The sequence below is a fragment of the Chiloscyllium plagiosum genome, unplaced genomic scaffold (assembly GCF_037043375.1).
Source record: "Chiloscyllium plagiosum isolate Xiang-an unplaced genomic scaffold, Cpla_swu_hap1 HiC_scaffold_14, whole genome shotgun sequence".
In the NCBI taxonomy this organism is placed as follows: Eukaryota; Metazoa; Chordata; class Chondrichthyes; order Orectolobiformes; family Hemiscylliidae; genus Chiloscyllium; species Chiloscyllium plagiosum.
The window spans coordinates 1,254,135-1,266,805 of record NW_028270152.1 but is presented as its reverse complement, the minus strand read 5'-3'; the positions used below and the strand labels follow the sequence as shown (position 1 = coordinate 1,266,805).

Below are 12,671 nucleotides of genomic sequence, written 5' to 3'. Positions count from 1 at the left end.
TACTGATGCAAAATATTCATTTAGTATCTCCCCCATTTTCTGTGGCTCCACACAAAGGCCGCCTTGCTGATCTTTGAGAGGCCGTATTCTCTCCCTAGTTACCCTTTTGTCCTTAATATATTTGTAAAAACCCTTGGATTCTCCTTAATTCTATTTGCCAAAGCTATCTCATGTCTCCTTTTTGCCCTCCTGATTTCCCTCTTAAGTATACTCCTACTTCCTTTATACTTTTCTAAGGATTCACTCGATCTATCCTGTCTATATTACATAAGCTTCCTTCTTTTTCTTAACCAAACCCTCAATTTCTTTATAGTCATCCAGCATTCCCTATAACTACCAGCCTTTCCTTTCACCCTAACAGGAATATACTTTCTCTGGATTCTCGTTATCTCATTTCTGAAGGCTTCCCATTTTCCAGCCGTCCCTTTACCTGCGAACATCTGCCTCCAATCAGCTTTTGAAAGTTCTTGCCTAATACCATCAAAATTGGTCTTTCTCCAATTTAGAACTTCACCTTTTAGATCTGGTCTATCCTTTTCCATCACGATTTTAAAACGAATAGAATTATGGTTGCTGGCCCCAAAGTGCTCCCCTCCTGACACCTCAGTCACCTGCCCTGCCTTATTTTGGTCAAGTTTTGCACCTTCTCTAGTAGGTACATCCACATACTGAATCAGAAAATTGTCTTGTACACACTTAACAAATTCCTCTCCATCTAAACCTTTAAAACTATGGCAGTCCCAGTCGATGTTTGGAAACTTAAAATCCCCTACCATAACAACCCTATTATTCTTAGAGATAGCTGAGATCTCCTTACAAGTTTGTTTCTCAATTTCCCTCTGACTATTAGGGGGTCTATAATACAATCCCAATAAGGTGATCATCCCTTTCTTATTTCTCAGTTCTACCCATATAACTTCCCTGACTGTATTTCTGGGAATATCCTCTCTCAGCACAGCTGTAATGCTATCCCTTACCAAAAATGCCACTCCCCCTCCTCTTTCGCCTCCCTTTCTATCCTTCCTGTAGTATTTGTATCCTGGAACATTCAGCTGCCAGTCCTGCCCATCCCTGAGCCATGTTTCCGTAATTGCTATGATATCCCAGTCCCATGTTCCTAACCATGTCCTGAGTTCATCTGCCTTCCCTGTTAGGCCCCTTGCATTGAAATAAATGCAGTTTAATTTATTAGTCCTACCTTGTCCCTGCCTGCCCTGACTGTATGATTCACTTCTGTTCTCAACTGTACGATTCACTTCTGTTCTCAACTGTACCAGTCTCAGATTGATCTCTTTCCTCACTATCTCCCTGGGTCCCACCCCCCCCACCTTACTAGTTTAAATCCTCTCGAGCACTTTGAGCAAATCTCCCTGCCAGTATATTTGTCCCCTTCCAATTTCGGTGCAATCCGTCCTTCTTGTACAGGTCACTTCTAACCCCAAAAGAGCTAGTGTTTGATGGGGACAGGGTAGAGATACCTTTACTCTGTATCTAACCCTGTTCTGCACCTGTCTTGGGAGTGTTTAATGGGGACAAGGTAGAGGGAGCTTTACTCTGTATCTAACCCCGTGCTGTCCCTGTCCTGGGAGGGATGATGGGGACAGTGTAGAGGGAGCTTTACTCTGTATCTAACCCCATCCTGTCCCTGTCCTGGGAGGGATGATGGGGACAGTGTAGAGGGAGCTTTACTCTGTATCTAACCCCATGCTGTTCCTGTCCCTGGGAGTGTTTGATGGGGAAAAGTGTGCGTATTGATGATGATATTGCTTATTTCTTGTTTATCTCTACAGAACCAGTCAAGTCGCCTGGCCCAGATTTCTGTTGAGAATAAGCTGGGTCACAGTTTCCAATCCTTCAATACATGTTACTCCGACACAGGCCTTTGGGGGATATACTTGGTCTGTGATGGAATGAGCATTGAAGACATGCTGCACTTTGCCCAGGGAGAATGGTGAGTGTGCTGCTGCACGTCCTGTGATGGCTGCTTGTCCTTTTAGCATCACTTACTGCAATCTGCTGGTGAAAACATTGAAGTGATCCAGTTTTTCAAATTAAACTAAGTATTAAACCTTTATTGAGAGAGGTTCAAACAAATACTCAATGATGTTTGGTGCTGTACCTGCATGATTGATTTTATCCAGACCAGACATACAGATACCCCTCCCATCCTGCTGGGGCAGGAACTGAGTTACCCCTGATAACCCCCACCCTGCTGGGGCAGGCACCCAGATGTCTCTTTCTCACCCCCCCCCCCCCCACCCCCCACCCCCCCCCCCCCCCCGCGCCAACCCTGCTGGGGTGGGCACAGAAAAATAATCAAGGAGGTAATGTAACTGTTTGGTCTTTTTGTGTTCAGGATGCGCCTTTGCACCAGTGTGACGGAGAGTGAGGTGACCAGAGCCAAGAACGCGCTGAAGACCCGTTTGATTGCTCAGTTGGATGGTGAGATGAAAAGCAGATTGTGAAAATATGAACATTCAACCCCTCATCCCACTTGTCATTCATTCAAATAATGATTGATCTGTGTTTTAACTTCATTTTCCCAGCTTTGTTTCATGTTCCTTGTTAGCATTTCTCAGCAAAGTGAGTCTGCTTTAATCCAGGGCCTAAAGCCAACTGACTTTCACACCACAGTGTTTGGAGGAAGCGGGTCCCAGATTTCCCCTCCGGGTGTGTGAGCAAGTATACCCTAGCGTCACTCCAGATCTAATTCCCTTGGATCTTGATGCGTTCTGAACGCTCCTGTCCCCCACCCATCTTCACCTCATTATCAGATCCCTTAATATTCAAAATCCATTGATCAAAACACTATAAAATACAGGCATAGTTAGTGTGGCCCTGTCTTCTTCAACAGCCCTGAACCAACCCAGTGCCAGTCGAGCCTCTGCATTGCCCTCCGTCCTGAGCTCTGTATGGGCTATTGTTGTATAGCCCAGGACTGTGACTGACTGACTTCTTTTCTTTGCAGATTGGATACTGAACTCAATCCTGTGCCCAGGCCACGGTGACTTCCCTGTTCACTGGGCCTGAGATATACAGAGAGGCAGTGCAGTATGGGGATTCTACTCTCTTTGGTGTGTTCGCTGTGTTCTATTGGACAATCAGGCTGTACTGATGGGCCGAGCCTGACTGAGGGCATCAATCAGGGAAGAGACTGGAGGGGAATCAAATTTTTGGGAGGGGGAGGTGTGTTACTGACCAGAAGGGAATTGATCTATGGTGGAGTGGAGATGGGAATTACTGATTGGAGGGGAATCGATCCATGGAGGGGTGCTGACTGGAAGGGAATTGATCTGTGGTGGGGGTGGGGTTTGTGACCAGAGGGGAGTTGATGCATGGTAGAGAGGGTACTGACTGGAGGGGACAAACAGCCTCGAGTCTGGTTGTGAAGGGGACATTGCCTCAGGAATTATGTTCCTGACTGGATGTTGAGTGGCAGTGAATAGGATTAAGCAAAGGTGTTTCCTGATTGTCATTCAGGCTAGACCTGCTCAGCAGCCAAACAGACAGTTGTCCACAGATAGAACTCCAGTATCTAGCAGAGGCACTTAGCCCCAGGGAGAACAGTGAGGTGTGTGCAATGCTCATGGTGTTGGAGCTTACTAATATCCACGTTTGTTCACAGGTACGACACCAACATGTGCAGATATCGGGAGGCAAATCCTTAGTTACGGCCGACGTATCTCACTGGCAGAGTGGAATGCCAGGATTGATGTATGTATTGATTGACCATAACCATTTCTGTGGATAGCTCAGAAACTCTAGAAACACTCTGCCTAACAGAGCCCACTTGACGCTTATTGCCTGAAGTACTCGTATTTAGTAACTAAATATAGGAGCCTATCCCCCAGTAAGAGTCAGTGTATCTAGGACCCATACCCTAGCAAGCATCAGTGTGTGTGGGACCCTGTACCCCAGTGAGAGTCAGTGTGTGTGGGAAAAGCTTCAGATTAGTTTCACAGCTTGGTGCAACATTGAGGGCCAAAGAGCCTGTACTGCACTGTAGTGTTCTATGTTTGATGAGAATCAGTGTATGGGACTGTACCCTAGTGAGAATCTGTGTGTGTGTGTGGGACTGTACCCCAGTGAGAGTCAGTGTGTGGGGGGGGACTGTACCCCAGTGAGAGTCAGTGTGTGGGGGGGGACTGTACCCCAGTGAGAGTCAGTGTGTGGGGGGGGACTGTACCCCACTGAGAGTCAGTGTGTGTGCGGGACTGTACCCCAGCGAGAGTCAGTGTGTGTGGGGAACTGTACCCCATGTGAGTCAGTGTGTGTGGGGGACTGTACCCCAGTGTGAGTCAGTGTGTGTGGGACTGTACGTCAGTGTGTGTGGGACCCTGTACCCCAGTGAGAGTCAGTGTGTGTGTGGTACTGTACCCCAGTGAGAGTCAGTGTGTGTGTGGGACTGTACCCCATGAGAGTCAGTGTGTGTGTGGGACTGTACCCCATGAGAGTCAGTGTGTGTGTGTGGGACTGTACCCCAGTGAGAGTCAGTGTGTGTGTGGGACTGTACCCCATGAGAGTCAGTGTGTGTGTGGGACTGTACCCCATGAGAGTCAGTGTGTGTGTGGGACTGTACCCCATGAGAGTCAGTGTGTGTGTGGGACTGTACCCCATGAGAGTCAGTGTGTGTGTGGGACTGTACCCCATGAGAGTCAGTGTGTGTGTGGGACTGTACCCCATGAGAGTCAGTGTGTGTGTGGGACTGTACCCCATGAGAGTCAGTGTGTGTGTGGGACTGTACCCCATGAGAGTCAGTGTGTGTGTGGGACTGTACCCCAGTGAGAGTCAGTGTGTGTGTGGTACTGTACCCCAGTGAGAGTCAGTGTGTGAGCGTGTACCCCAGCGAGAGTAGATGTGTGTGTGTCTGTACCCCAGTGTAAGTCAGTGTATGGGGAATCCTGTACTCCAGTGAGAGTTTGATGTTGTGAACATTTTGGAGATATGGATAGGAATGGTTGTTGCAGGTTCTGGGATTTAGATGTTTCAGTAAGAACAGGGAAGATGGTAAAAGGGAGGGAGGTGTGGCATTGTTAGTCAAGGACAGTATTACGGTGGCAGAAAAGATGTTTGAGGATTCGTCTGCTGAGCTAGTTTGGGCTGAGGTTAGAAACTGGAAAGGAGAGGTCACCCTGTTGGGAGTTTTCTATAGCCCTCTGAATAGTTCCAGAGATGTAGAGAATAGGATAGCAACGATGATATTCCCAAATATTGACTGGAAATACTATCGTTCGTGTACTTTAGTTGGGTCAATTTTTGTCCATTGCATGCAAGAGGGTTTGCTGACACAGTATGTAGACAAGCCATCAAGAGGTGAAGCCACATTGGATTTGGTACTGGGTAATGAACACAGCTAGCCTTTAGAGTTGAAGATAGGTGAGCACTTTGGTGATGGTTACTTTAGTGATGGAAAGGGACAGGTATACACAGAGTGGTAAGGGCGTGGAATGCCCTGCCTGCCAATGTAGTCAACTCAGCCACATTAGGGGTATTTAAACAGTCCTCGGATAAGGACAAGGATGATGATGGGATAGTGTAGGGGGATGGGCTTAGATTAGTTCATAGATCGGTGCAACATCGAGGACCGAAAGGTGTGTTCTGTGCTGTATTGTTCTATGTTCTGTATCATAGGATAAGAGTTATAGCTGGGGGAAGGACAACTATGCTGCGATTAGGCAAGATTTAGGATTCATCGGGTGGGGAGAGATGGGCACAATTGAAATGTGGAGCTTATTCAGGGAACAGCTACTGCGTGTCCTTGATAAGTATGTACCTGTCAGGCAGGGAGGAAGTTGTCAAGTGAGGGAGCAGTGGTTTACTAAAGAAGTTGAATCTCTTGACAAGAGGATAAAAAAGACTCAGTTAGGACACTTGAGAGTTACAAGTTAGCCAGAAAAGACTTAGAGCTCAGAAGAGCCAGGAGAGGACATGAGAAGTCATCGACAGATAGGATCAAGGAAATCCCTAAAGCTTTCTTTAGGTATGTCAGGAATAAAAGAATGATTAGAGAACGATTAGGGCCAATTGAGGATAGTAGTGGGAAGTTGTGCGTGGAGTCTGAGGAGATCGGGGAAGCGCTAAATTAATATTTTTCGTCTGTATTCGCGCTAGAAAAAGATGATGTTGTTGAGGAGAATACTGAGATATGGGCTGCTAAACTAAGCAGAATTGAGGTTCACGAGGAGGTATTAGCACTTCTGGAAAGTAGAAAATAGGTAAGTCCCGTGGGCCGGATTGGATTTATCCTAGGATTCTCTGGGAAACCAGGGAGAAGATTGTAGAACCTTTGGCTTTGATCTTTATGTCATCATTGTCTCCAGGAATAGTGCTAGAAGACTGGAGGATAGCAAGAAGGGGAGTAGAGACAACCCTTGTAATTATAGACCAGTGAGCCTTACTTCAGTTGTGGGTAAAGTGTTGGAAAAGGTTCTAAGATCTAGGATTTATAATCATCTGGAGAGGAATAAGTTGATTAGGGATAGTAAGCATGGTTTTGTGAAGGGTAGGTCGTGCCTCACAAACCTTATCGAGTTCTTTGAGAAGGTGACCAAACAGGTGGATGAGGGTAAAGTGGTTGATATGTTGTATATGGATTTCAGTAAGGCGTTTGATAAGGTTCCCCACGGTACACGGCTGTAGATGTCATATACATGGACTTTAGTAAGGCGTTTGATAAGGTTCCCCATGGTAAACTAATGGAGAAAGTGAAGTCACATGGTGTGCAGGGTGTTCTAGCAGGTGGATAAAGAACTGGTTGAGCAACAGGAGACAGAGAGTAGTAGTTGAAGGGAGTTTCTCGAAATGGAGAAAGGTCACCAGTGGTGTTCCATAGAGGTCAGTGCTGGGGTCACTGTTGTTTGTAATATACATAAATGATCTGGAAAAGGCCACTGTTGGTCTGATCAGTAAGTTTTCAAATGGCACGAAGATTGGTGGAGTAGCAGAAAGCATAGGGGACTGTCAGAGAATACAGGAGGATATAGATTAGAGAGTTAGGTGGAGAAGTGGCAGACGGAGTTCAATCCAGGCAAATGTGAGATGATGCATTTAGGGAACTCAAATTCTAGAGTGAACAATACTGTAAACAGAAGAGCCTTGGGAAAAGTTGATGGGCAGAGAGATCTGGGAGTGCAGGTCCATTGTACCCTGAAAGTGGCTGCACAGGTGGATAGAGTGGTCAAGCAGGCATGTGGTATGCTTGCCTTCATCGGACGGGGTATCGAGTATAAGAGCTAGCAGGTCATGTTAAAATTCTACAAGACTTTGGTTCGGCTGCATTTAGAATACTGTGTACTGTTCTGGGCGCCACATCACCAAAAGGATGTGGGCGCTTTGGAGAGGGTGCAGAGAAGGTTTATGAGGATATTGCCTGGTATGGAAGGTGCTAGCTATGAAGAAAGGTTGAGTAGGTTAGGTTTGTTTTCATTAGAAAAAAGGAGATTGAGGGGGGACATGATTGAGGTTTACAAAATCCTGAAGGGTATAGACAGTGTGGACAGAGATAAGCTTTTTCCCAGGGTCAGGGATTCAATAATGAGACGTCACGCTTTCAAGGTGAGGGGTGAAAAGTTTAAGGGGGATACACTTGGAAAGTACTTTACACAGAGGGTGGTAGGTGCCTGAAAAGCGTTACTAGCAGAAGTAGTAGAGGCAGGCACGGTAGATTCATTTAAGATGCATCTGGACAGATGCATGAGTAGGTGGGCAGCAGAGGGATACAGATGCTTAGGAATTGGGTGATAGGTTTAGACAGTGGATTTGGATCGGCTCAGGCTTGGAGGGCCAAAGGGCCTGTTCATGGGCTCTAAATTTTTTATGTTTTTTGTAGACTATTGCAGAAAATACGGAGGCATGGGATTGAGGGAGATTTGACGGTTTGGATCAGAAATTGGCTAGCTGAAAGAAGACAGGGAGGTGGTTGATGGGAAATATTTATCCTGGAGTTCAGTTACTAGTAGGGACTGCAAGGATCTGTTTTGGGGCCACTACTGTTTGTCATTTTTATAAATGACTTGGATGAGGGTGTGGAAGGATGGGTTAGTAAATATGCAGATGACACTAAGGTCGGTGGAGTTGTGGATAGTGCTGAAGGATATTGCAGGTTACAGAGGAACATTGATAAGCTGCAGAGCTGGGCTAAGAGGTGGCAATGGATTTTAATGTGAAAAGTGTGAGGTCATTCACTTTGGAAGGAGTAACAGGAATGCAGCCTACTGGGCTAATGGTAAGATTCTTGGTAATGTCGATGAGCAGAGAGATCTCTGTGTCCAGGTACATAGATCCCTGAAAGTTGTTAAGAAGGCGTACGGTGTGTGAGCTTTTATTGGTAGAGGGATTGAGTTTCGGAGCCATGAGGTCATGCTGCAGCTGTACAAAACTCTGGTGCAGCCACATTTGGAGTATTGTGTACAGTTCTGGTCACTGCATTACAGGAAGAATGTGGAAGCTTTGGAAGGGGTTCAGAGGAGATTTACGAGGATGTTGGCAGGTATGTGGGGAAGGTCGTATGAGGAAATGCTGAGGGACTTGAGGGAAGGAGGTTGAAAGGTGACTTAATTGAGACATATGAGATAATCAGATGGTTAGGTAGGGTGGACAGTGAGAACCTTTTTCATCGGATGGTGATGGCTCGCAAAAGGGGGCTTAGCTTTAAATTGAGGGGTGATAGATAAAGGACAGATGTCAGTGGTAGTTTCTTTACTCGGAGTAGTAGGGGCGTGGAATAAACATTGGACGTGGTCATTCCATAAACATGTGGATGAAAATGGAATAGTGTAGGTTAGAAAAGCTTCAGATTAGTTTCACAGGTTGGTGCAACATTGAGGGCCAAAGAGCCTGTACTGCACTGTAGTGTTCTATGTTTGATGAGAATCAGTGTATGGGACTGTACCCTAGTGAGAGTCTGTGTGTGTGGGACCCTGTACCCCAGTGAGAGTCTGTGTGTTTGAAACCCTGTACACCAGTAAGTTTTACTGCCTCATGACTGATGAATGGGCTGCACTTGAGTTGTTTCTCTCAATATCATTCCCATTTTTTCCTGTGTAACTGTGATGTTGCACTGTTTTCTGGAACAGGATGTTGATGCTCTGAAGTTGCGTGATGTTTGTACCCGGTATATCTATGACAAGTGTCCAGCTGTCGCTGCAGTCGGTAAGTTCAGTCCTTCTCCAGCAATAGCTCAGTGCCTGTGTTTTAGTGCCTACACATGCTGAGTTGTTTAGCAAGCCCAAGGAAGTTTTGCAAACCTGTGGTGAGAATGTGAGTCCAGTTCCAAGTCATGTCCAGTTAGAATATTGAGAGTGTGGGTACTAAAAACCTGTGGGCGTGAATTAAAGAGAGGCCACTGATTGTAAACAGCTATAAGAAGACATGGAAAGCTTTCCAGGAATTGCTGCTTTCACCTGTGTCTGGGTCTAGATTATTTGGGGCTGTGGTTTATTGTTCCAATTGAGAGTTCTGTTTGCTCTTAAGGAGGATTAATGACCTCTTCCATGCTGGTGCGGTGCTGAGGTGCTGGTTTAAAGTGGGCAGGGGTGGTGTTAGGGTCGGGGAGCGTGGGGCCCAGACTGACCTCTTCATCCATGAGCTAACTTGAATCATGCAGGTTGGTGATGGTATAAGAGCCATAAACACTCCTTGTTTATTCACTCATGGAATGCGGCTATCGCTGGCGAGATAGAATTTATTGCCATTCCTATTTTCTCAGAGGGCAGTTAAGAGTGAAGCACATTACTGTGGGTCTGGAGTCGCATGCAGGCCATATCAGGGGAGGATATCAGATTCTTTCCCTTAATAGACAATAGGTGCAGGAGTAGGCCATTCTGCCCTTCAAGCCTGCACCACCATTCACCATGATCATAGCTGATCATCCTTAATCAGTATCCTGTTCCTGCCTTATCTCCATAACCCTTGATTCCACAATCCTTGAGAGTTCTATCCAACTCTTTCTTAAATGAATCCAGAGACTGGGCCTCCACTGCCCTCTGGGGCAGAGCATTCCACACAGCCACCACTCTCTGGGTGAAGACGTTTCTCCTCATCTCTGTCCTAAATGGTCTACCCCGTATTTTTAACCGGTGTGCTCTGGTTCGGCACTCACCCATCAGCGGAAACATGTTTCCTGCCTCCAGAGTGTCCGATCCTTTAATAATCTTATATGTCTCAATCAGATCCCCTCTCAGTCTTCTAAACTCAAGGGTATACAAGGCTGAAAATGTGTTGCTGGAAAAGCGCAGCAGGTCAGGCAGCATCCAAGGAGCAGGAGAATCGACGTTTCGGGCATGAGCTCTTCCTGAAGAAGGGCCTCATGACTGAAGTGTCGATTCTCCTGTTCTTTGGATGCTGCCTGACCTGCTGCGCTTTTCCAGCAATACATTTTCAGCTCTGACCTCCAGCATCTGCAGTCCTCACTTTTTCCTCAAGGGTATACAAGCCCAGTCGCTCCAGTCTTTCAGCATAAGGTAGTCCCGCCATTCCAGGAATTGACCTTGTGAACCTATGCTGCACTCCCTCAATAGCCAGAATGTCTTTCCTCAAATTTGGGGACCAGAACTGCCCACAGTACTCCAGGTGTGGTCTCACCGGGGCCCTGTACAGCTGCAGAAGAACCTCTTTGCTTCTATACTCAATCCCTCTTGTTATGAAGGCCAGCATGCTATTAGCTTTCTTCACTATCTGCTGTACCTGCATGCTTACCTTCATTGACTGGTGTACAAGAACACCCAGATCACTTTGTACTGCCCCTTTACCTAAATTGATTCCATTTAGGTAGTAATCTGCCTTCCTGTTCTTGCCACCAAAGTGGATAACCATACATTTATCCACATTAAACTGCATCTGCCAAGCATCTGACCACTCACCTAACCTGTCCAGGTCACCCTGTAATCTCCTAACATCCTCCTCACATTTCACCCTTCCACCCAGCTTAGTATCATCAGCAAATTTGCTAATGTTATTACTAATACCATTAGTATATTAATATATTGTAAAATGCTGCAATCCCAGTACTGATCCCTGTGGTACCCCACTGGTCACTGCCTGCCATTCCAAAATGGAGCTGTTTATCACTACTCTTTGTTTCCTGTCAGCCAACCAACTTTCAATCCAAGTTAGTACTTTGCCCCCCAATACATAATTTTGCTGACTAACCTCCTATGTGGGACTTTATCAAAAGCTTTCTGAAAGTCCAGGTACACTACATCCACCGGATCTCCCTTGTCCATCTTCAGAGCTTATGCCCAAAACGTTGATTCTCCTGTTCCCTGGATGCTGCCTGACCTGCTGCGCCTTTCCAGCAACACATTTCCAGCTTTTTACTCATGCTCCCAAGGCATTATATGAGGTTAGATTATTATTATTATCACTGCATCACTCCATCACCTCAATACAAGAAGTGTGTTCTTTCAACCTGTTTTTTAAATCAGACTTGGGAAACGGCACAGCATCACTCAGATTGATATTTCTGCTCCTGCTGGTGGCAACGTGCCAATTTGTTCACTGACTTCTATCTCTGTCTCCGACAGGTCCAATAGAGCAGTTACCAGATTATAACCGAATCCGGAGCGCCATGTACTGGCTGCGTCTGTGAGCCAGCTCCAGGAGTGAAGCTGTTTCCTACATTGAGCCCTTGGTCTCAGGGCAGCCTCACCCATTCGCTCGGTCATCGATTTTGTGCTGTAAATTTGAAATGGTGGACAGCTTGTTTGAAATGTAGGAGAGTTATTAAAGTGATCTCTGTAACCCAACTGTACAGAACATATAAAGGTGTCTGTTTATCTGAAATCCTGGCTGTGAATTGCAACAGAAATCATTACCTCAGGTTAGTTTGTTCACTGACAGTGCTGTGGGAGGTGTGCCTTTTTGTTTAAGAGATTGGTGGGGAGATCCTTAATGCATAATGGAACATGAACTCTGCTGTAGGACTGAGAGCACCCCTCTTTCTTGATTCTCCAGAATTGTCACCCTGCAGAATATATCCTGTAATAACTGTTGGTCACAGAAGATGCGCACTAATCCTCATGCAGTTATTTTATCATACAGCATTGACAGAGGATTATGCCTCATTTTGCCTGTGCTAGCCCTTGAAGAAATCTGAACAATGGCACTATCCCTCATTGCTTGCTCAGATAGCCCAGCAAAATGTTAATAGAGAAATACACAACGAAACAATCACATTGACTGCTCTCATTCAACCTGATTCCACCTCCCTCCACATTATGTGTATATCATAGTTTGGATCAGAAATTTGCTTGCTGAAAGAAGACAGAGCGTGGTGGTTGATGGGAAATGTTCATCCTGGAATTCAGTTACTAGTGGTGTACCACAAAGGTCTGTTTTGGGGTAACTGCTGTTGGTCATTTTTATAAATGATCTGGATGTGGGCGTAGAAGGATGGTTTGAAAGAAAGTGAGGGCTGCAGATGCTGGAGATCAGAGCTGAAAATGTGTTGCTGGAAAAACGCAGCAGGTCAGGCAGCATCCAAGGAACAGGAGAATCGATGTTTCGGGCATAAGCCCTTCTTCAGAAGGATTATGGTTTGTAAATTTGCAAGCAACATTAACGTAGGCAGATTTGTGAACAGTATGGACGCTGCAGAGATTGGCTGAGAGGTGGTTAGTGGGGTTGAATGGGGCAAAGTGTGAGGTAATTCACTTTGGAAGGAGTAACAGGAA

The 12,671-nt window shown here is 46.0% G+C and overlaps 1 protein-coding gene across 1 annotated transcript in view; it reads left to right on the top strand.

The window, feature by feature from the left end:
• The window catches only part of uqcrc1 (ubiquinol-cytochrome c reductase core protein 1), a 44,780-nt gene extending 32,999 nt beyond the window's left edge, over positions 1-11,781 (top strand). Inside the window, exons 10-14 of the mRNA XM_043708426.2 lie at positions 1,791-1,951; positions 2,357-2,442; positions 3,626-3,714; positions 9,075-9,150; positions 11,523-11,781. Of these exons, the coding sequence (XP_043564361.2) occupies positions 1,791-1,951; positions 2,357-2,442; positions 3,626-3,714; positions 9,075-9,150; positions 11,523-11,587 (477 nt within the window). The 3' untranslated portion in view covers positions 11,588-11,781. The remainder of the gene's footprint in view (positions 1-1,790; positions 1,952-2,356; positions 2,443-3,625; positions 3,715-9,074; positions 9,151-11,522) is intronic.
• Positions 11,782-12,671: the final 890 nt, after the last annotated feature.